This window comes from Falco punctatus (assembly GCF_963210335.1).
Source record: "Falco punctatus genome assembly, chromosome: 8".
NCBI lineage: Eukaryota > Metazoa > Chordata > Aves > Falconiformes > Falconidae > Falco > Falco punctatus.
The window spans coordinates 30248636-30272786 of record NC_137588.1 but is presented as its reverse complement, the minus strand read 5'-3'; the positions used below and the strand labels follow the sequence as shown (position 1 = coordinate 30272786).

General features: G+C 40.0%; 1 protein-coding gene across 8 annotated transcripts in view; it reads left to right on the top strand.

Moving 5' to 3' along the window:
- Positions 1-24151, top strand: part of CLASP1 (cytoplasmic linker associated protein 1) — a 185097-nt gene that overhangs the window by 121557 nt on the left and 39389 nt on the right. For 4 of the 8 annotated variants that reach the window (XM_080399732.1, XM_080399731.1, XM_080399729.1 and 1 more), the window contains 7 exons: positions 5766-5869; positions 8394-8417; positions 9342-9586; positions 13169-13232; positions 14825-14988; positions 15938-16016; positions 16982-17125. In XM_080399732.1, the coding sequence (XP_080255858.1) occupies positions 5766-5869; positions 8394-8417; positions 9342-9586; positions 13169-13232; positions 14825-14988; positions 15938-16016; positions 16982-17125 (824 nt within the window). Of the gene's footprint in view, positions 1-1767; positions 1831-5765; positions 5870-8393; positions 8418-9341; positions 9587-13168; positions 13233-14824; positions 14989-15937; positions 16017-16981; positions 17126-24151 lie in introns of all 8 variants that reach the window. The other 4 variants (XM_080399733.1, XM_080399730.1, XM_080399734.1 and 1 more) reach the window with 2 other exon arrangements.

The following is a 24151-nucleotide window of genomic DNA, read 5'->3' as shown; positions in this document are numbered from 1 at the left end:
TTCTTACATTTAATGGTATTACGGTCCATGTCAACACTGACATCCTGACCTTGCAAATAGCTCTGCTTTCTTTTGGGGCTGCTGTGCAGGTATGCATGTCTGTGCACCAAACATCTTGCTTTCTAAGTTAGGAAACACCAGTGAAGAGTCACTCTATGCTCAGCCTCCTTGCAGAGATGTGATTTTTGTTTGGGTTTTTTTGTTTTGTTATTCCTCTCTCTTCATGGGCCTTGTATCTTGCAGTGATGTCCACAGGGGCACAGCGGATGGCTTGGGAGAAAGCAATTGTGAGCTCAGAATCTTAATTGTGAGGTTCAGTCCATAATCCTGCACTGACCTTGCAAATCTTTCATGAGTTAACTTGTGGTGTCAGTGGAATTGTTCTCTAGAATAAATGCATGTGTTCTCCATAGTTAGACCACTTTGCATATTCTGTAAAACTTTTAATCAAGCTCTCACGGCTGGGAAATTACTCAAATGTAATTTTTTCTCACTTTGTTAATTTCTGTTTTATAAGAGTATTTGTGTTTATGAATATTCTGTCTTAAATGGAAGACTTACAGTTTTTCTACTGCACGCATATATGCATAATTGGCAAAGCATATTTGTATTAGGAGGTGATTCTGCTTTAGTTTTTCAGTTTCTTGACAGTATTAATAATGACTTTAAAGCAACAAGGCCTTCAGTGAGTCTCTGGTGATGAACTGCTCAAAGGATTAATTGGTTTCTTTCTTGGGACAGTTGCTTTGAACTAGGTGAGCGTGTCATTGCTAGACACTGGGAAAACCTCTTTAGAAAAACTAAATTTTTGTAATTTGGAAATGACTCAACCAGCTTTCTATTTGCTTTCATAAAGAACTCACCTTTTTATGCTGAATCCAAGAACTGAAAACCTATCCAAAGGCATTTTGTGATTGATGTGCTGCTGACAACTGGGAATTGAAGTGGGAGCTATATTTGGCTTCAGGTCTTCCGCTACTGTTGCGTGCTCCGTTGCTATTAACAATTTGTATACATGTGGTGTAATTCCAGATAGGGGTATGATGTGCATATTTGGATTACCTGTGCATGTACATAGATTCAAGAAAACGTGTATGCAAAATTTGTTAAAAGCAACAGACTTTTGGTAGTAGCAACAGCTATGTTATGTGTGTACGTGTGTTTACTTGGAAAAGAAACCCAACCTGGGGACCTACATGCAGTGGTTGGCTGACTTCCCTGTATGACTCTTTCTGCTTACGTCATTACTCATTCTCTTTGTTAATGTTGGGTGTTTTTTTATGCATAGGCTAGAATGTTGTGGAAAAATACCTGCAAGCACAATTCCTATCCATTCATCATGGCTTCACTTCGGGGTTTAGATCAGACACATCTAAATCCTGCTCTGTAGTTCTGTGCTCCACGTTCTCATGATGGCCGTCTTCCAGATCTGTGGGTCTGGAACGTGACTGATGTGCACTGGGGTGTGTTTGGTTTTTTTTGGTTTTTTTTTTTGCTGAACTGCACTGGATTTGGGACTGTTACAAATGAGTTTTGTCACGCATCGTGTTTACGGACATGGGGGAAAGCGGGGAAAGCTACAGATGGAGATGTCACTGTGGGGCTTGCACTGTATCCGTGTGCATTCATATACAGCATCATTTCCCTGTCACTATGAAACACCTTTACTGGTAGCAGTCACGTGCATCCCCTTTGGATTGTGGCATTTTCTGTCTCGGGTTAAATGTGTGTTAATCCTGTGGGTGTTGCCATTCCTTCTACTTGCAGCTTCTCGACGTCATTCCAGGTCCACTAGTGCTCTCTCCACTGCTGATTCTGTTGGGCAGTCAGGTGAACAAGCGCTAACTGCATGAATCCGCTTCTTATACGTGGTCTTGTTTTACGCCATCTTAACATTTGCCATCACGTGCATCAGTCAGCACTTGGCATGTGCTTCTCACCGCTGTGGGGCTTTCTGTTCTGTTTTTGTTCAACGTGGATTTTTGTTTTGAATTTCATTTATTGGATGTTTTTTAATTTTACGTGTTTTTAGGAATGTTGTGAACAGTGTTTAAACAAAGGGTGATCCAGGGCTTTCTCAGTTCTCCAGTAAACTGGATCAGTTGTGCAGCATGGGCTAAATCCTGATGGATGCAGATCACTTGCAACTTCTGTTTATATTTCCTCTTTAGCTGCGGTAGCAGTTCCCAGTGCCTAGGACTGGATCCCAGTCAGTGGGTTTCATCCCATTTATTACTAAATATTCTGGACTCCTGTCTCTGTTAATAAAAGTTCTTTGTGGGATCCCTTCCAAAATAGACAAGATCAGCAAGGATAAAGCACCTGATGAGCTTTCAAAATGGAAAATAACATATTTGGAGCATAACACATGCTGATGCATCCTCCATATAATTCTGAAGGCCTTGTCCAAAGTACATGGAAGTTGTTGAAAAAATGATTCTCTCAATTTCACTGGGCTTTGCATCAGGAGACTAGTGGTTACATATAATGAAAAAAATCCGCAGGTTCCAGTTGCTTCTTCGATTCTCAGTTGTGGAGAACCTGTAACTCCCTCTGAAATCAGGATATTTCACTGGGAGTCTTAAAAATAAATGAATGAGGGCTGCTAGCTTTGGGACAACAGAGACTTAGTTGTGGGGACAAAGATGATGTAGAAGATGAGCGCCTCAGTGTTTTCTTGGAGGCTAAAGTTGTGTGAGGAATTAGTGATACTGAAAGTTATTTAATATAACCCCTCTCAGGTAGGGAGTGAAAAATATTGTGTTTCTCATAAACATAAATTTCTAGTTAAACAGCTGTCACTTAACTAAAACGCTCAAATCGTTTCCTGTGTCAGGTTACCCAGCAGAAACAATGCAAGCTGATTTGACTGGCATTTTTCAAAGTAAAAGTTTGAATCTGTATAAACAAAAATCATTGAAAAGATGTAAACCACCTTGATTGTAAGGTGGATTTAGTCTTTGTTTGCATTCAGCTGCCTGTGATAGTCACTTCACGTTTGGCTCCTGTGGTTTGGTACAAAGCATGTCCAAATCGTATACAGTTACAATGAGTCCTAAAGAAGGCCAAAATATCCCTAAAAATGACAAAAATCAGGCCAAAAATGGTGATTGCAAATTTTCACTGAGTTTGTGACAAGTAAAACTAATCTAGCCAGGGAGACATGGGAATAAGGCCAGAGCATACTCTGTTTATTTCTTGCCCAGTAACATTGGGCTTGCCTGTACTGGTTATTCCTAGAGCCAAATCCCAGTCCCATGTCAGAGACATGCCGAGGTCTCCCCTGAGGTCTCACTCCTGTACTCGGGCATGGCAACAGTGTCATGGGGAGAAGCCCGGAGTGACTTGGGTGTTATGAATTTAAAGATCACTGAATGAAATACTTCAGAAAATTCCTGATAGCCTTGGAGGCAGATAAAAGCCAGCATGCCACAGTGTACTTAGTTTTTTTAAAAAAAGCTCAATTTTGTTTCTTAATGCTGGGTATTTAAACTGGTCTACAACTGAATTACTTTGTCATTCTGTTCTTCATTTTTTTAAAAAACCCAACAACTATCTTCCCTTTTCTAATGTAATACTAAATTTACGTGAAAACGAATGACAGTGGTATTTTTTTGATGCTATGATATTTCAAAAGTTAAAGCCAAATTCTGATCTCAGTAACACTTGAGTAATTCATTGAGTTGGGTTTAAATATAAAAGAGTCTAGAACTTGCCTCAACATTTGCAGCCTTTGTACTGTACCAGATAACATTTGCGCTTAGAAAAATACTTGTTTTCTGTACATCTTTGTGGTGTATATCTCTGTAGTAGTGACTTCAGTTTCAATCAGGCCTAATGTATTCTCATTTTCCTGTGCTTCTATTAAGAATGTACAGATCTTTCCATTTTAGGGATGAAGTACTGTTTCACCTAAATATTTGAAATTATTCTTCAACCCAAATGCATTAAAAAAGGGGATAGTAATAACACATACAATTTTTATTTTTCTGTGAAATGTCATGATTTGATTACTTTTTGGCAGTAGTTCTAAGAAGTTTGTTTATTTTTTTTCCCTTGTAATGTGTTTTGTAGAAAACGTGCTTTTGTTGTAAATCAGAAATGTCTTGTCCGGGTACATAACTCTGAGAAACAGTAAACTTTGATAGGTAACACTTCTATTTGAAATAAATACAGGGGTTTTTTAGTCTCAAAATACTTCAGATTTTAAAAAACCTTCCCTATTTCCCCTCAGTAGGTTGATCTCCGACATGCTCAGGTAAAGCTTTGGAATTAGTACAGTAGACGGGCAAACTTCAGTCTCTGATTTAAGTTATGCATGTCAGTGTGAGTTAACTCCTTAAAAGGTATTTCAGTGCATTAGTTTTTTTAAAGAAAAAAGCAATGAAGTTTTATGGTAAGTGCAGTGTTTTTCACAAAAAACACAGTAAGCTGCTGAACATCATGTTTGACCTCAGTTTTGTGGAAATCCACAATATAGTTACGCGTTTTAATAAATAGTATATTTCCTTTGTTAAATTAAATATGGATTAAGTAATACAATACTTGTTTGACTTGATCCCTCTCTCTTGCTGCTTGCTGAGTGCCTCCAAGGTAGATCAGCTGAAGGTCTGTTAAATGGGTTCCTGCAGCTTGATTCGTGCACCACCGAATTTGTTGCCAAAGCTCCTACTGGTGCGTGTGGGCACAGGGAAAAGAGGTGTAAGGTGTGTCCTAGGAGGGATATTCCCAGTCTTTATTGAGCAAATGCAATCCCACACGGAAACAAAAACTTGGAATGCCAAAACCAGTATCTTTCTGCTTGTAGACCAGAGCCAGGATCCCAGTAATATGGTATCTGATCTACCCATATCTAGAAGGACTATGCTGCCAGAGCCTGGCCTGTGGTGCTCAAGTCACTGGTTCTGTCATATCCCTGCTAACACGCCATTCTGAATTTGGCCTTTGCCCAGAGAAACTAATTTCAGTAGTTTTTCTGGTAGACTGAGCAAGTAATAAAATAAACTAAGTAGTATTAGGAGTCTTAAATGGTATTTTAAACTTAATCCTGTTGCTTTGGATACCATTGAGAACTTTGTCCCTTTGAATTTGATGGCAGAGATGATATTGTTTGATCAAAAAATATATTTTGATATATCTTTGAGCTTTCAAGTGACAATTAAACTGTTTCTCAAGAACAGTAATAAAAAATTGGAGTCACTTCACAAGCAAACAATAAACCTTATTTTTATACTGTGGGTGTAGGGGGATATTCTAATGGTTAATCAAGCCTTGAGGCAAAAATAGGCTAATCTAGTCTTGCATCCTTGCCTGAGAAAAAGCTGCAGGATGGATGAGTGCTCGGGTATTAACATGTTCTGACACTGGGCACGGTTTTGTCTCTGAAGTTAATGAGAAGCTTTCTCTTTATTTCTGAGAGTGCCAGATTGGGACTGGCCTGTCTGCCTCTGACACTAAAATAAAACTTTGAAACAGCAACTGTCTAAAAAGAAACACAAAGTAGATACCCTGCTTCCCAGCTTAAAAATAATTAAAAAAAAAAGAAGTTGCCCTGAGGATCCAAAATTGTCTCTGGGGCCCAATAAATGATAGTTTATTTCTTACTTTAATGGCAAACTCTCTAGATCTGTGGATGAAAGAGTGTTTAATGGAAAAGCACTGTGAGTTCCCAGAGCCTGTGGGGAGAGCTGCTTAGGCACCTGATTAGGATTCAAAGTGAATGTGAATTCATTTAACAATCCCTTTCAATGTTGTCTTTTGTGCAGACCGGTTTGGACTCGGACAGCCAGGCAGGATGCCTGCTTCTGTGAATGCCATGCGAGTCCTGAGCACAAGCACAGATCTGGAGGCTGCTGTGGCCGATGCACTGGTAAGAGGAAAAATGCAAAATGCTTCCGACACCGGAAAGTGGCTTTAAGTTACCTGTACGTACATTCTCCTCTTTCTAAATAGCTTTGTTCTGATTGTGTCAGTGTCTGATGCTGTAGAGTTAGTTACCTTTTGCTGTGTTGTCTTTGGGTATATTGGCAGCAATATTTGTTTCCTTATTCTGTGTTAGTTCTCCACAGTTGTTATCAAATAGACCGCTGTGGCTCGGTGCTAGAGCTGCAGGATGGGTTGAATCAGCCGTTTGTCTTTCATGGGCTGTCAGAGGATGCATATGGCACTGGGGGCGTGCTCAGCACCCATGGGGTCAGGGATATCCATCAATCCCGTTACCTGCGTGAAGACTTTGCAGAAAAACAGTGTGTTCTCTGTTAGTGTTGACTTCTGACCAGCTTGCAACAAGAACTGAGAATTTCACAAGCTGCTGTCCTGTGTTATTTGCACCTGGCTAAAAACTCGGATCAGTTTATAACCTGGCCTGCGGTAATCAGTACCATCCCATGCATTTCGGTCAGAGTGTATTTATCTGTTAGTACTTCCAAATATTTCGTGCATTTCCAAGTATTGTAATTTAAAAAAAAAATAATATTGTACTGTACTATAATATATATCTTGGCTAGAGCCCAGAAAGTGTTTTCTGGTCTTCAGAAGACAAGTGTTAAAATAAGCCTTTGGATTTACCTTGAATATTTGGGGGAGAGAGGATATGTAGAGGCAGAAGCAGTTACTGTACAGCATTACCTGGGTACCAGTATACCATGGGTCTTCTCCAGCTCTAGACCTGACCTGAGGGGAGAATTTCCTGATGCATCTCAAGACAGTCATGTCAGAGCACTCTTTATGGAGAATGAACCATGTCCCCAGAGTTTGTGATGGTTGTCCTTTCTTCGTTTCCTAGTTCACTTTTGCTGAGTATGGCTAACATTTTCCTTTTTATTTTTGATGATCACCCAGCTCATGTCACCACCATTTCTAGATGATTATTAGAGTATTCCTAGAGAAATGTCAATTTTTACAAAAATCTACTTTCTGTTTTTTTTAAAAAAACATATTACTTGTGAATAATAGAAGGTAGGACAGCATAGGACGGTATACAATGGACAGCACTGTTACATTTAGTGGGCTGAATCCTCAGTGGGCGTTTTCATTACCAAATACAGCAGCTTGTCAGCCAATTTCTGTTCTCAGCACCTCAAATTTGCCACCAGAGCAGTTCAGGGCATAATTATAGGTGATGGTTTGCCTCTGTAAAGGAAATCAGGCTGTATCCCTGAATGTGAGCAGTTGCTGAACACAGGTTTCTTGAGGCGGGGAGAGGGTTAAGTGTTCCGATTCACTGCCGATCACTGAGATCTCTTTAGGTGTGACTTAATCTTCAGCTAGACTTACAGAGTTCCTTTTTAAATCTTCCACTGTTTTACACTAAATAACATTATACTGGAATGTTAAAATCTGAAAGGGTTGAACACTTAAGAGGGAAGTCCTTAAGTTTAGCTGGAAAGCAAGCAGTGCTGCTACCTTGATTGATCAATCTGAATTTGTATGACTTCAGGGATACAATGTGATCTTGTTGTCCCCTTCTTTCCCACCACCCCAGTTTTCTCTTTCTTGGTTGTCTTCTCACAAGAAGCAATTTACAAACTGTGTTCAGGCTCCTTTTGAGAGAGTAATGCAATGCCAGCTTTTATCCAGCAGCCTTGTTTTCAGCAGAGTATTCTTTTTCCCTGTAGTACGAAATGAAAAGAACTTTTCCAAAGATAGCTTCAGCCAAATACTCAGTTTAAACAAAACACAGTGGGTCATTTTGTGACCTCTGCTCCCTGTGTACAATTCCTGTTGGGTCCACTGCTTCTGTTTGAGAGCTGGACTTGGCTTAAACCCACAGCGTCTATACTGGGAATCAGTGCTCAGATCTGTCAGAAGAGCTCAAAGGGTGATGGAAACTCTGCCACTAAGTAAGGCCTTTAAGCCAGGGGTGTCAGCCAGGGAGTCTTGAAAGAAGCTAAGCTTCAAAAAAGTGTGGTGTAAGAACTGCAGGTTGAAAGAGAACTTGGTTAAGTGAAGTTGATTAAATGTGCTGTACTGTAGATAGTGGTTTCCTGACATCAGAATTTCTTTCCAACACTCTAAAATCAAATGGTACTAATAGCATGTGGGGAAATGAATCATTACTAAAACCTCTGGTATCTTCCAGAGCAGCGTTTCTGAAAAATAAGCCACGAGGTGCTGTGTATAAACCTGTCATTTAAAAAACTTACTGATAGATAATCTCACTTCCAAGCTTCCTAATGGAAATCGTAGGCTGTACAAGTAGTACAACAGCTAGGAGATAAGGTCAGGCGTTATTATACCCACTTTTATTTTGCATAAATTGTGGATTTTTGTTTTTTTTTTAATTTGCTAAGACACATTTGCTATACGTTTTTGTTGCAAAGACAAACCCTACATAAGCTTCTGACATAATTCTCTATGCTTTTTCCCACCCTTCAATATTTTCCTGCCTACAGCTGTTAGGAGACTCCAGGAGCAAGGTACTAGTGCTTTCTTGACTTTTTATTTCTACTTTCCAACTTCCCCACCTTGTTGCTAACACCCATGATACTGCACTTGAGTTAATTTCTACGCTTCAATACTGCAGTCATAGTAGAAGCAAAATTCTGCTGGCTTTATAAGTCTGAGAACTGCAGGACTGGACACTGCAAGGAATTCTATAGCAAACACTTTAGTATATAGATTGTCATCTTCAGATACATTGTCTTATCAATCCTGTTCTGCTAAGGTTCATTGAAGAGTTTGTTTTGTAGTATAGCATACAATTTATTTTGCTACCATAATTATTTGAATATCCCTTCTGTAAAGATTGAGGTTGTCAAAGACGTACCTAAGGGAATCAGGTCCTCTAATGCCATTCTATGGAAATGAGTGGGGTTTGAGTACTCGACTCCCATAGCAGCCTCTGGAAAAATTCTAGCCCAAACTAACAAAGAAATTGTCATTGCCTATATCCCAGTGCATTTCTAGAGTCACTTCGTTGTCAATATCGAAGTGACTGTGCCATGTCAGCACAGATTCCTTCAGCTCTTTATCTTTTTTTTTCCTTGAAGTAAAGGTTTTATCATGATAGAGTCTGTAACAATGGAACTGACCGTTATTGACAGTAAAGCAACATATGATTTCATTACCAGTAGCTAATTCCACTGGGCATAAGTATCTCTCATGCTGGGGAAGGCAGGCCCTGTTCCCCTTAGTCACTCAGATAGTCTCATTGAAATCAATGGGAACTGTCTTGCTCTAATGTGAGAGGTAAGCAGGCAGTGCTAGGTGACATCTTTAAAACACAGAATTCTGTCACTGTAACAATAGCATTAGTCTTAGTGATTACGGATAGAATGTTTTTGGTTTGGCATTGATGTAACTATGTATAACTTGCTAAGTCTGAGTTTTCCCTTTTCCAGAAAAAGCCAGTGAGAAGGAGATATGAGCCCTATGGGATGTACTCTGATGACGATGCTAACAGCGATGCATCAAGTGCTTGCTCGGAGCGCTCCTATGGTTCCAGGAATGGGGGCATTCCACACTACCTGCGGCAGACTGAAGATGTAGCCGAGGTCCTCAACCACTGTGCCAGCTCCAACTGGTCTGAAAGGAAAGAGGGGCTCATAGGTCTTCAGAACTTACTGAAAAGCCAGCGGACACTGAGGTGACCTTGATAGTTTTATAGTGTCAGTCATTCATGAGAGATAGCTATAGGTGAAAATCAGTACCTGCCTTATGGAGACAGACTGTATCTTTCACAGTTGTGAAGGCTTAGTCTCCACAATGTAGGACTCAGCAGAAATTTTTCCAAAAGTAATGTCATCAGTATAATTGGCGTGAAATTTGTAGCAGTAAGGTAGAAAGAACTCAGGATAGCATGCTACCTTCTCATAGCATGCCTCTGTCTCGTGAAGACCTCCAATGGTAGGTGTTTGTTGCAGCACAGTGAGATTTCCCACAATGTCAGTACTGTAAATACACCCGAAGGGTGGTACCATTTTTACATTAGTCTGAACACTCAATTTTTTTTCCCAGCAACTTAGTTGGTGTAGCAAACATTCACTGCACTTACTCTAAAATGACTCAGAGTGCGTGTGTTTCGAAGGTGAGATCAGGTGATGCTGTCAGTGTGTTGGCTATACTTTGACTCTTTATGAAAGCTGTGTTAGTTGTAATTGTAGATATTATTTGTAACTTGAAAAGAGCTTGTATCAGAAACTTGAGTATCCTATAAATGGTGTGGTTTATAACGTAGAGGGAAGTTTCTTACAGCAATGAAGTAGGTGTAACAACTCTGAAACTTTGCTTATGGTAGGAGAGGCAGACGTTTTTCCCTTGTTGAAAGCCACATAAACCCTTCAAACACCTTTGGTATGTCACACATTAAAACAGATCTTAGCATTACTCAACAGTCACATGGAAACTTCATATGGCCACAGGTCATCTTAACTAAAGTCCACTGGCTCTCAGGCCGTAGGCTTTTCACCCTTAGTTTATGGTGACAGTATTTGAAAACAGGCTGTTTCTCTCTTGGCTCTTTTGAAGATAACATTCATGAATATCTGTGAAGGTTTTATTTTCCTGTTAAGAATACTGTGTACTTCAGTTATGACCAAGTTTAAAGTGATGATTGTATGGTTTATAGCCTGCCTACTTGGATTTGCACAATTGTTTCCATTTTTAAAACGCCTTCACACTGGCTGAAAATATTTGGTTGTTCATGTTAACAAGCTGAATGAAAACGTACTGAGGGCAGACCTGGAAAGGTTATTCTCTTGCCATCGTAAAAATATTCTAGCACTTCACACGATGTGGTACAGCCCTTAAGTGGGAAGTGCTACAGGTTTTTAATATGGGTCCTTCAGAGTCTCTAGTTCAGCGATGCTCTTTGATGCGGTCTATTTACAAGTCTTTAAAAAGATACTTCCCATATCTATGCTGTCTTTTTTTCTTTTTCTTTATTTTAACAAACTGTCTGGGGAGAACTGTGACACCTTATATACTTGTATGGAAATGTTGGGTGAGACTCGTTTTGCCACACAGGTGTGTTAGGATGATAACCAAGGTTTTGAGGCCTATTGGGGATAGTTCCAGGGGAGGAAATGCTGAGAAGGGTGGGCGACGGGCTATCGATCCAGATCAGTAACTCTTAGCACAAATGCCAGTAGAATTAAACTATTGTTTTCAACCCTGCCGGATTCGGTGTTTGAACTGTGCTACTTGTCCCTCAAGCTAGCACGTTTTCTTAGCTTTGATCCTGACTAATTTAGAAACCTGTCCCAGAAACTACACCCCTGCAGAGTTATTTTTTTAATTGGCTACTGGTTTTAGTGTTCTAGTTTATATTTCATTTTGGTTTGCTTTTGGTCTGCTTCCTCCTTGGTTCAGGGTTGTTCTGGTGCCTGTTCTAATGATTAGATTTTATCATCCTGTTTGTTCCCACAGCATCTTGCTGAACATCATCAAGGTCATTAGTACAAGGGGCAAGTCTGTATGTCTTCTAATTAAACCTGTTATCTTCTGTTGTGGTATAACAAGTTTAATAAAAGGCAGTGATGTGGCTAGGTTTTCTTTAGTACTCTGAGCTGAAAGGTGGCTGATCCTATATGAGCTGGGATTTACATATTCAGAAAGATGTGCGTGCAAAGTGGTATGGTGCTTACCTGTTCTCTTTGTTTCATACAGCTTCATGTGGCCTGGTTCTCTAAGGGCTCCCTGTAAGGTCTCCTAAATAAAACAAGGCCAACGAGCCCCTTAAGGAAATGTTCTCCAACTGACTGTTTCAGTTTAGTACTTTCACTGCTACCCCAAGTCCATGATCTTGTAGAAAGAGACATGGTTATACTTGCTGTCTTCATGTAACCTTTGCCCAGAAAGAAAACTCATTAGAGTAATAAATAAGGGTTCGTTAGAGATCTGCAATCTGCATGAATTCAGGAGAGCATTGTAGAGCAGTTGTTTTGAGACAGTGCAGTCTTGCGCTGAACGCTGACAGCTTGCTGTGGCGTTGTTACAAAGACGTTTTCCTCTACATCAGTTTCTCAAGACTATTGGGTTTGTGTGCTTTTAAAATTTGATCAGTCTTTCATACATAGGTTTATTGGAAAAAAAACCTCCTGTGTTACTTATAAACAAGCTAATATAAAGTAGTTGTAGTCTGGCCTGTTCTTTGAAGCTTATTTTGAGAGAGATGTTGGTGGACTGTGTACAACTGATGTCTTTCTGGAAAGAGGGTACCTGTAGTCAAGACCTGAATGGCTGTTCTCGGAGCAGTCCATGTGCATTTCACTAGTTGCTCTGGTTTCATAATAATTGTGAAAAATATCTAATTGCATCCATAGTATGCAGGAAATGTTACCTAGCTATCTTGCTCTGTTTTTGTTTGCACAGTAAACAAGCAAAACTTTGGCAGTTTGCCTTGCAGAAGAACAAAGACTTGTATTTTCAAAACATTGGTGCCAAACGTCTCATTTGCAAAAGGTTCTGCATTTGACTTGAACTCAGTGTCTTATGAAAGGGACCCATACATTACTCCCCCCCCCCCCCCCCCCCCCCCCAATCTTACTGAGCACCTAATAGTCTCTTACTATATAGGAACTTAGATTGTGCCTTCTGACTTACTAGGTTGCCCACTTGTTAATCTGTCTTCCATTTCTATATATTTGTCTCCTCAATGTGCCTGCTCTCAGACTTTGGAATCAGTGTGATATTGTTAATACTGTTTGATTCTGGACTGATTTTACTGAAGCAACTGAGAATTTAGACCAAAATATTTATGATCAGTGTGTACCAAACCAGCATGAAAGTTCTAATTTTACTTGGAAAATTTGAATTCCCTGGCACAAAGGAGACTTGAGAAACCTATTCCTAGGCTGTAAAAGAGCCCATGGTTTAGTGAGTCAGCAACCTTGGTGCAGGCAGAAAGTAAATGCCTCCCAAACGTGCCTATTTCAAGTAGTCTTCTGCAGTCTAGAATATAGAAAAAAATAGAAGCAGCAGAAAATAAAGTGTCTAGCTTAAGATAAAAAAAAATTATTAAACATTAGATTTCTTAATGTAAGACTGGTGATCCCAGCAGTTAAACTCAGATGCCAGTTCAGCCTTTGCCTAGATAGATAGTTTTCAGAAGTGTGACTTAAGTAACATTGAAATAAGGAAGGGTAGATCTTTCAGCTGTTAATATATAGTAGCTTTTTTGCTGCAACTAAAGCTTTAGCATTAATATTGTTTTATTTATGTGTTTTAGCCGAGTCGAGTTAAAAAGGCTATGTGAAATATTTACTCGCATGTTTGCTGACCCCCACAGCAAGGTAAGATCACAAAGACTTGGCTCACACTCTTACACTACTGTGTGTGCACATTTGACACTGTTTCAAGATCAATGTTTTTGTATTTCTACCCATGCCATCTGCTGGGACACACCAGCATTTATAAATCTCCTTGATTTTTATCTGTTTTACAACGAAGAGATGTGTCTCAGCCTTTTACTTTGCTAGGAACTGGTTACCCCCTGCTTCCTAAGGAGCAGCCTAATGCCTTTCAGATGTCAGCTTCTGGAGCGAGGAGTTTGGTTTTATCTGTGCCTCTCTAGGAAGTGTCTTGGTGACACACAGTGGAGCGAGGGCTGTGAAGGGTAGCGAGCCATAGTTCAGCATTACGGTCACTGGGGTTTGTGCACTGTGTGCACCTGGGAGCAGTCTGGGGTCCCACCAAGGCACTGTTCTGGATGTCCTAAGTGGAGCCTTCAGTATGGTTGCTGTGCCTTCTTAGTAACGCTGACCTTTGACGTTAAAGGCTGTGGCATGAATTTACAGGCTTCTCTTAAAAAGAAGCAGACGAGGGAAGAGGGGAGGTTGAGCCTGGAGGTGTGCTCAGACCCAGCGGTCTGCCTTTGACAGGCGAGCGGGAGCAGGGGGAGGGGAAAAGGGAGTTCTGTGCCCTTTCCTCAGGGGGTTTGCTGGTGGAGGGCAACCAGTAATGGCTGGGTAAAAACGTCTGCTGTTGGGTTGTTGAGAAAGACTAAGTTATATAAATATTTGTACTTTAGACCACTTGGTAAACCAGTTTTAATGTCAGGTGGAAACCCCCTGAGTAGGCAGAGTTGCCTGTCACAGGTATTGCCTGAAGTGTGCCATAACTACAGTCTGGACCAGCTGTCCACGAGCCTCACAGAGTGTGGCAGCGTCTACCTGTAAGGTCCTAATGTTTTGGTTCTCAGAGGTTTGGTATGTGTTGTGGAAAGGGTGGAGGTGTAGCTATTTGTTTACAAAATATTTCCAGTTTCTGAGGAAGGTGAGGGTTTATTGCACACTGGACTAGAGCATGTCCTCTGTTGCAGTGGTGATCTGACATCTGCACTGCTGTTACAGAATTAGTGCTATGAGGTCATTAGTTGTGGTGTTAAAACATATGTGAACTTTGTTACACATAAACATATATAAACATACGTTACTTTCATGACTGAGGAGACCAGGTCTGATCCAAGATATACTTTAAGTAACTCCACTGAGAAGAGATTGTGTTTTAAGAAAATGTAAACTTTCAGTGAATGCATCTTTTTATCTGTTGACAAACTGCATCTGAACAACCAGCCTTGATCACTGTGTGCTAACGAGTGGTTTGTTTTGTTGCATGGCCTGCTTTGCCGTGGAATTCACAACAGAGAGTAAGTGTATTCTACCCCTTTACTTCATCTGTTTTGTGTAGTATTTTAATATGACACATTTTAGATGTGTCTTGTCTGATGTATTTTTTTTCCAGAACAATGTAGTCACTAAATTCATTCCTTTATGAAACTGTCTATAACAAAATCATCCTGAAACTCAGATTGTAAACCCCTCCCCTTTGATTATTTTTGTTTAAAGTGCTGTATTCCTTTTTGTGACGCTTCTTTTGTTTATAGGTTTTCAGCATGTTTCTGGAAACCCTGGTTGATTTCATCATCATTCATAAAGATGACTTGCAGGATTGGCTTTTTGTTCTCCTGACCCAGTTGCTGAAGAAAATGGGAGCAGATTTACTGGGGTCTGTGCAGGCAAAAGTTCAAAAAGCTCTGGATGTCACCAGGTAGAGTATTCGGATGGCAAATGTTATGGAGGTTTTTGCAGAACTACAAATTGCAAAAAGGCATTATGATGAACATAGAAAAGCCAGCAGTGCTGTATAGTTTGAGGGCTCAACCTTGATGAATACCAGAATAAAGGAGAACACAGTTATGTCAGAATATTTCAAGTGCTGAATTAAAAAGGAGTATCTGTTTTCTAAATAATAACTTTAAAGCGTAACATTTAAAATGTGTAATTGATGAACTTTTTAAGATGGGTGTTGGGGGTTTTTTTGTGTGCATGTGCTTATATACAAATTTTCATTGATTGGAAAAAAGTATTTTCAGCATTCAGAATATGAATGGTGCTTTTATCACAATGTTCAGAGTATCTTTCATATTGTTCAAACAGCAAATACTGGTAATGTCAGGATAAGACCTTGAATGGTACTGCAACGTGCACACCGATTTTGCAATCCATGTCCTTTCCAAGGATGTTCAGCACAGGACACTGTGACAATGAAGTTCAGCTCATCCTGGAAATAGGATCATTTTTTAAAGGGCAGTAGTAATGCAGGATAAAATAGGATAGAGTAGGGAAAAAAAGGAGTGAAATCAAAACCAGGTATGAACTCTGAGGACAAGATAAACCAGGCTGCTACTAGAGGTAAGGGAACAGAGCACAGCCTGAAATGAAGAAGGAATGGACAGGTGTGCCGAAAGCTGGATGAGTGTACAGAGAGCAGATAGAGTAACAGTGTACAAAGGTATTGATTTAGCAGTTTTCTCTAGTATCAAGTCAATAATCAGCTGATCCTTAGACTTGGCGTTTCCCTGGTTGATGGTAAAGTTAAGAACAAGAAAAGCATGACAGGTGATGAAATCTGTTGTGTTAGCTTGAATGTATTGAGTTGATTTAATCCTGAAAATTCATGTTAACATTACAGTTTTACCTTTGTTTTCTTTGGACAGGGATTCTTTTCCATTTGATCAACAATTTAACATTTTGATGAGGTTTATTGTAGATCAGACGCAAACACCAAACCTGAAGGTCAGTATCAAAAACCTTTTCATTAAAACATCAGCATGGTTGTCTTAGCTTGCCATGTCAGTCATACCATAAAGCACAGAACTCATGATAAAATAAGTAAGTACCTGCATGATACAGAAATGATACTGGCAACTTTGATTAACTCTTGTTCTCCATTTTAATAAATCTAAATATCTTCACATTGGGGCCCTGTAACTCATCACAGGTCAGTAAGAGTTGGGCTTTAGACACACTGGAACATATTAAAGCTTAGACATGGACAAATCCACTTCACTTGGTCTTGGTGGGAAGAAAACCTGGCTGTACAGGACAGAAGCAGTGTGAATAGCTGGGAAGTTGGGACCCTAGGCACAGCTTAACAAGTGCTTGTTGCACAGGTTGGACAAGGCACGTGTAGGCTTTGGAGACAAAAACATCCAGAGCGTTTTGTTACTGAATCCTCCCAAATGGATACTGTTGTGCAGGCTGTTTTTCAGGAGGTTGTTGTTTCAAGGCTTTAGGAACATTGTAAATTCTGGAAGTCATACAACATTTATTTCCAGAGACAGGAGTATACAGGATACCAAATGACTCAAGCATTTTTTCTTCAATCTCCCAAACTTTGGATCTTTCGAGACTCCAGCATCAGGCATTTGGTTTGGGGACAGTATGGTTTGACATCTAGAACAGTAACTGCTGGTGGAAACAGCATGGTGAAGTACTGATTTGCTTACGCAAGTGTACAAGCACACGTATGTATTTCAAACCAGTTCTGGTGTACTATTTCAGACTCTTACTACACAAAATTTATCCCGAGTAGAAAGTTCCTTTTGATTTTTGAAACGTTGCATTGGGATATGTCACAGGGATTTTTTTCCCCCTCCATGTCTTGTAAGTCTTGTCAGTCTGTAGTGGTATCTGTTTATTATGAGATAAACTCATCTTTGCCAGCTTATGGGCTTAATAGATCCCTTTTTGCTTCTCAGGTGAAAGTTGCTATTCTGAAGTATATTGAGTCCTTGGCAAGACAGATGGATCCATCAGACTTTGTGAATTCCAGTGAGACAAGACTTGCTGTATCTAGAATTATAACTTGGACAACAGAACCAAAGAGCTCAGATGTGAGAAAGGTAAGCCAGCATGATGCGGTATTCCCAGTAATTATTCTTCAAAAACATTGCCCAAACACCCCACAAAATAACCCAAATACCACCCCCCTCCCCAACAAACAGTCATAGAGGTAATGAAAAATTCAGTGATTAGATTCAAATTTTGAAAAGTGGATTTTATGTACTTTACTGTCCAAACCAAATTGCCAATTCACTAATGACAGTTTTCTGAAGTTTGTCTTCATATATTTTTTTAAGGTACTTAGCTGTGTGACTTCAACTACTATTACTATGCAAAAAGAGATCATAGTTTGAAAATGTGCTTTTTCTTTAGCAGTCTGGGGATATCTGTAGGTTTTCGTTTATGTAGGTGGAGGCTCTGTGCTTTGTAGACTCAAATGAAATCTAGCACAACTTCTGTGTTACAATATTGTTAAAAGAAAGTAAACAAATCAGTAAGCTGTCAGGGGCGCCCAACTCTTTTCTTTTAAGAGCTGTGTGTTTATCTCAACCTGGAAAAAACTGACACATTTAGGTCAGACCTGGGTAATAAAGTTACCTTGTTCTTTATCTTGCTCTAGATGCAAGTGTCAGGCAAGCTGAAATGGGGCAGATACTGATACTCATCGCTCCCAAGAGAAAAGTGAGACTTAGTCTTATGTATCTGGCATCTGTAACACGATTTAAAATTACCTTCTCTTCCCAGCCCAGATGTAGAAGTAGATTCCAGTAGGAGTTAAAGGCTTTTGAGATGTACTTGAATTTAAAAACCAACAAACTAACTTTAAACATTTCAGAATGTAAAAATTGTGTGAGATTTTTACATTCTACGTGCACTTAAAATGTTGAATTAATACTAGAATAACATTATTTTATAACTTTGGAAATAATTCTTATTTTTGTTTGTAGTGATTATTTGATTCTCATGAATAGATCACTGGGTTTCAAAGGTGCTGCAGCATTATCTGATAGCTGACACAAGGCTTCAAAGAAGCTTTTTGGGTGCATGCTGTTTGCTTCCTTGCATACAGCTGACTGGTTCTACAGAAAAATGTCTCATCCTCTTTTCTGAAGAATTTCTGCAGGTGTTACACCAGTGGGACTGAAATTTGTTTCTGCAAGATAGCCTGCCTCAGAAAAAAAGGGTGACTTGAAATCCTGGACTTAGATCTGGAATATGCGTTTCCATCTGGAATACGTGTTTCCATTTTAATGCTTCTGTGTGCAAAGTCAGAAAGAATTAAACAGGCAAAGAAGCTGCTTCTCTGTTACAGTTCAAGTAAACCTCAAGTTCGAGACCACTGGTGGTCTGTGAGAGGGAGTTGTAATTAAAGTGGAAATATACATTGAAGAGCAAAATCTCTGCATATTGCTCAGCAAAAGAAATATTCCACCATTAGGGGTCATCATTGCTGCATGCAAAATTGAGTGAAGAGTACCTGCAAGAGCTGAAAAAAAGGCTGTTCTCTGAAGGTATGGGAGCAGGTATTCGGTGTGGTGTCCATCCTTCTATCTTTCAAAGACTTGCAAAGCCCTGGCAAAACTTCCAGCAAACTACCTGGGCAAGTGCCATGGGGCTAAGAGATTACTGAATCTAAATTATTTTTATTAAACCTGCATGTGACTTGTATTTGCCTCTGCCTGTATCTTTGAAATAATTCCATAGTTAAGCTAACTTAGGCTACTAAAAATGAATGCCTAGGTGATCTTTATTTCATCATACTATTGCTGTACTGTGCTTTTTATTAAGAACATAGTGCAAACCATGGACTTCCGAAGAAACACTTGAACAAAGGATTTAGAAACAATCATTGGCCATTATCCCTGTCAGGACTGTAGTTAACAGACTAATAAATTCATTTTGTAGTAGCAAACTGGATTATCAAGGGCCAACCCAGACAAGTGAAGTATTCTGAAGAACACAATTAAAAAGTTGCCCTTCTTTTTTGGAGACTGTACCTTGGGGAATAAAACCCTTTTTTTAATATCAAGATGATTCATGTAAACATCAGAAGATTCTGCCTCATGGAAGGCGTTACGGTGGCCTTCAGGATCAGAGGTTTTCTAAGTGCAAAGCAAACCATGCATTGTAAACGTTACAACCTAAAAGTGGAGACAGCAGTTGAGATTATGGGGAGACAGGGGGAAGAAGAACCAGTTCAGTCTTCAAATGATCAAAGTATTACAAGAGGCCTGTAAAAAGTGTAGAATAAGGTCATTTTTCAATGGAATCTGGGTCCGAGACTATCAATGCAATCAACTCAGCTCCTGCAAGAGCACACTTTATTTTTGGTACTGAGGAGTCTTGGCTGGTGTAGTCCAGCCCACGTACACCGCTGTGGCTGGCTTAGTGGAATAGCAGTGCCAGCGTGCAACTGCTCGCAGAAGCTGGGGCTCTTTTCCCCAGGAACGTAGTCCCACAGCCAGCGTGGCTCTCACCCGGATTTGAGTTACTGAATGCTACCTTACTGCAAGTAGCATCTGTGTGTATGCTGGCCCTGCTCTTCTGTCTGGATTTTGCCTTTGAGCAGCTGCAGGTAAAACAAGCTTGCTCGTGCTGCAGTGAAGGATATAAATGACCTCTGTCAGTGGGGAAGGCATGTGGCTGCTGTGTGCTCATGGCAATTAGTCATGCAGGTCTGATCCTGTGCTAGCGCTCAAGGGATCTGTTCGAGAAATGGATTGTATTTTCAGTCAATAGTGAGATTATCCTTTTAGCAGTCATCATCAGTCCGTTGCTGCTGTTCACTATGTGTGATGATCATGGAGGTCCCAGCCCTGTAGCATTAAGGCACTGGAGAAAAATAAAAAAAGTGGCGGCATTTAGGTCCAAAAACCTTTTTCAAACTGAATGATACAGCTTTATTAATGAACCTTGCGTATTCTTGTGATGATTACTGGAGCACACTTAACCTGTCTGACACCAGACTTGAACTACAGATCATGTTTTATAACTAGTGAAATCGGAAGGAAACAGAGTCAAACAAAATCCTGTTGTACATAAAACCGTTTATGTTCTTTTATGGAATGATACCTGTAGCTAAGCAGAAGCTGTTATCACAAGAAAAACACGATGGACTTTGAGGAACATACGGTTGAAATAAGTGTCATCAACAAAATGTCATGATTCCCTCTCAGGGCAGAAACCATTTCAGCTGCTGGCAGTAGCCATGAACTATGTACGGTCAAAATTATTGTCAAGCTTTATGTAGAAAATACAGTGATCTGCAGTGTGTTACGGGTAAATATTTGTCTTGTTGTAAAGACTGTTAATACTTATGGGTGTTTACCCTGTGTTCAAGTTAAGATTTACTTCCTGCAAGCAGTGCTAGAAGAAAGGTGAAAGGCATTTGTTCTCCGTGCCGAACAGAAGCCATTGGGTAGGAACAGGTCACGCAGCACTGCGTGGAGACGTGGATGGGATGTGGTTCCAGTGCAAGGAGAGCACCTGTTGGTAATTTCCACACATACAGCAAGCAGGCTTGCTGCTTTTTCCCCAAGCAGAACATATCAATGGGCAGGGCACAGATAAGGATTTCAGATAACTGAGCTCTAATTTTGATTGCAGTAGCGTCTAACCTTGTGTGATGTACTTGACTTTCCTCTGCCTTGGTTTATTCCTCTCTGTAACAGGGCATTAATTCTGATTTTTCTCTGGAAAATATTTAAGATTTGATGAAGTCATTTTACAAAAGCCAGTTAATTACCACACCGAAAAATAACACAATGACAATGCAAATACTGTGATGACTGGTCTGAGGACATTAAGTCAGTAACTTCACCATGTTATCGCTAATATTGCCAGCAATGTTATTGTGCAATCTTTACGTAGGTAAAGTGCTTATTGAATTTGGATGACAGGCTCGGGCTTTGTGTGGGAAAATGCTTTGATCTTGGAAAAGAGCCATCGGTTTGGGAATGGAGATAGAATGAGGCTTCTGATTTGACTTTGGCCACGGTCTAAAGAAGCCTCCTGTCCAAGGCTGGGATGAATAGAAACTTTTATTAAACATGAGTGTTCAGCATTTGAGAGGATGGAATTGTCTGTGAGGGCACACAGGATCTTAGCATTTAGGAGAAGCTTGTACAGGCTGAAGGGGAACAAGATCTGCAGAGGTGAAGGGCCAGTGATATTGCCTACCATCTTATTAATACAGGTCTTGTTATTAAAGACTAGCCGAGCTCTGGTCGTAATGATAAATAGCAAGGTCTGTATTGCCTGATTGTCATTTGGACTACTGATCTCAGGGAAGATGAAATTTTTCCTTTGTGCCAGATATCCTGACTGGCTTCTCTGTTGATAAAGCATTCCTACAGTAGTTTTTTTACAAGCCTGAATGTTGTTTTACATGTTATGAGCAGCTTCATGCCATGTGTGCATCGTGTTCTGCCTTCCACTTACGTAATGGGGAAAACTCTTTATTTCAACTGTCTTGTTACTACTGAGCTTGGCCAAGCTGCCCTTGAGTACAGACAGTGTACGGGACTTGATAAGAAACTAGAACCATTGCAGTGATTCAAAAAGCCCAGGACAGTGCTTGTGTTACTGGGATTTGCATGAAGATGAAGTCCCCCTCAGACTACCTAGGGGAAGGGCCCTCCTTGGGTTGGCACCACCAGTTTGCAACTGAAGTCTAGAGATGTCCAAAGAAAATGTGTTTGGGATCAGATTTTCTTCCTAAAACTGATTAATTGAGAAACTGTTTCTGAATTACACCGGAAGATGAGGAAGATTTCAGAGAGAAAGCTGCAGGTCAACAAATTAATGTGCTCAAACAGCCAATGAAGTTCTATTACTTGTTTAACTAGTAGTCCTAGCTGTCATTTCTTGACAAATTAGTGTCACTTGGATAAGGAAATTGTATCTATCAATAAAGCCCAGTGCAAGTTTGAATAAAATACTGCTGTGATATGCGTAGGAGGACCAGTGATAGGAAAGCAAACACTTGTAAGGAAACAAAGTTGAGTTCCTTTGCGATGTACTGCCGTGAGACTACTAAAATCTCTTCTGGAGCTTTAATTTTCCATCTAACATCAGGCTGATTTGAGCAATTCTGGGACAGAAGCTCTTCTTTAAAGGCACACCTGAAGACTCTTGGTGAGCTGAAATGGTGGTGTTAATCTTTGCTGGTGCTGGGCAATAAACACTGTTGGTCACAGCCTGTTAGAGCAGCGGTGACAAGGAGGATGTTTGCAGAAATGGATTTGAATGGCAGATTGTTTTAATGTTCCTCAGTCGCAGACTTGCCTTTCTGAGTCAGAGGTTTGTCTAGCAGTCCTGCAACATTCCTGCGCCAGATTTGTGCGTCTCGTGGACTCCACGAAGAGCCAAGTTACCAGAGAACCAGGTCTTAGGCTTTAATTTCAGGCTTATGGAGTCTTGAATAGGACTATGGGCATACTGCTGAGGTCAGCCCTTTAGCCAAAGGATATTCCTAAAGAAGTCAAACTCAGCCTAAGTGCACAGAATTCCTTTCAAGCATTTAAACATAGTGTTAAGGAAAATAGTGTAATACATCAAAAGTGGTAGCTGGTGGCCTTCAGTGTTTGCTTGATTTAATGCTGTTAGAACAAAAAGGATCTCTGTGTCCTAGCTGTGTTTCCAAAATAGTAGCCATCATTTTCTGTTTGTTTTGAGTTTGATGCTAGAGAGCTATGAGAGCCAGAATGTTTTTAGTGCACGCAGTGTCAGGAAAATGGCTTTTACCCAACATTGGTGGCCAGAAAATCATTACGTGCTTGTTGGAAATGTGGTGCTGGGGTAGATTTCCTTAAAATTTAATCTCTTCACTTTATACAGCCTTCTAGTGTCCTTTGAGCTGAAAGCAGTTTGTAATATAAGCACATTTTCTCAGTTTGCTTGAAACATTATCATGCATTAGCTCTTACTATGAGATCAGAAGAATTTGCTTCACAGAATGTGTGTATACTCATGCTTATGTTATTTGTCTGTTCATAATATGCTTGTGTGTACATGCCATTTATATAAATACACACGTACCTACGTAGGTATAGATGATGTATCTGTTTTGAAAGCCAAGATTAGAGGTGATATTTACATGATGTGTTGTAGAGCCATCCAGTAAAGAGACCATGGGCTGTGTTTTCTGCACTGTGATGGGTAAGACTGCCATACTTATTCTAGCATTTTGAAACTCTGTGCAGGTTAAAGTGGGTGTTTTAATTACAAACTATCTTACTTCAGTAGACTTTCTTTCTTGGCTTGTATCTTCCCTTCAGAATTCAAACTTGTGTCATGCCAGGTTGACAATAAAAGTTTCTCAGTTGTCAATGAAATGTAGCTTTTGTTTCTAGTCCTGAAACCTGTTTTTGCAACAAATGCCATTTTGTAAGGAGCAAAGTTTACTCAGAATAATCTTCATCAGCTTGACTTCTGAGGTAACGTCTAACTCTCCAGAAATAATTAATATTTTTGCCGTGGTCTTTGCAGTGCCCAGGTCACAAAACAACAGCATGCATAAGGAGTCATAGCTCATTATAGAATAGTAATCCGATTTTTTTTGCTGGCACTTGTTTGAGATGCTTTTGAAACATGTAATGCAACCATCCATGACTTGTAAAAGCCTTTCATGATACTGTGTGCTGTATAAAACAATAGCAGTGTGGATTTAATCTGTATATGAATTCTGTATTTAAATCTGTTAAACAAGTTCTTCCTTTTCAGGATGTGGATGTAAACAGCATATTCTGATAGAAGTCCTTTGGGAAAACTGTGTGTTTAAAAACCTGTGCTCAAGCTAGCATGCTTGGTTTATGTGTGAGCTGATGAAGCCATCGTGCTTCATATTACCCTGTCAGTAATGTGGACGTCCATGCTCATCTGATTCTAGACCTGAAAAAGGAACAAGCAGGAGGTTTGGTTTGGTAGATAGTTTGTTAACTTAGTGCCAGCTAACAACTAGCGGTCTGCTGGAAAGTACACTTAAATAACGCTTGTTTAGAGCCTGCAAACACTCTCAGCAGATGTGAATTAACTCACTTAACATCAGCTGCGCTCACTGGAGAGTCGAAGCGTTGCCCTATGCC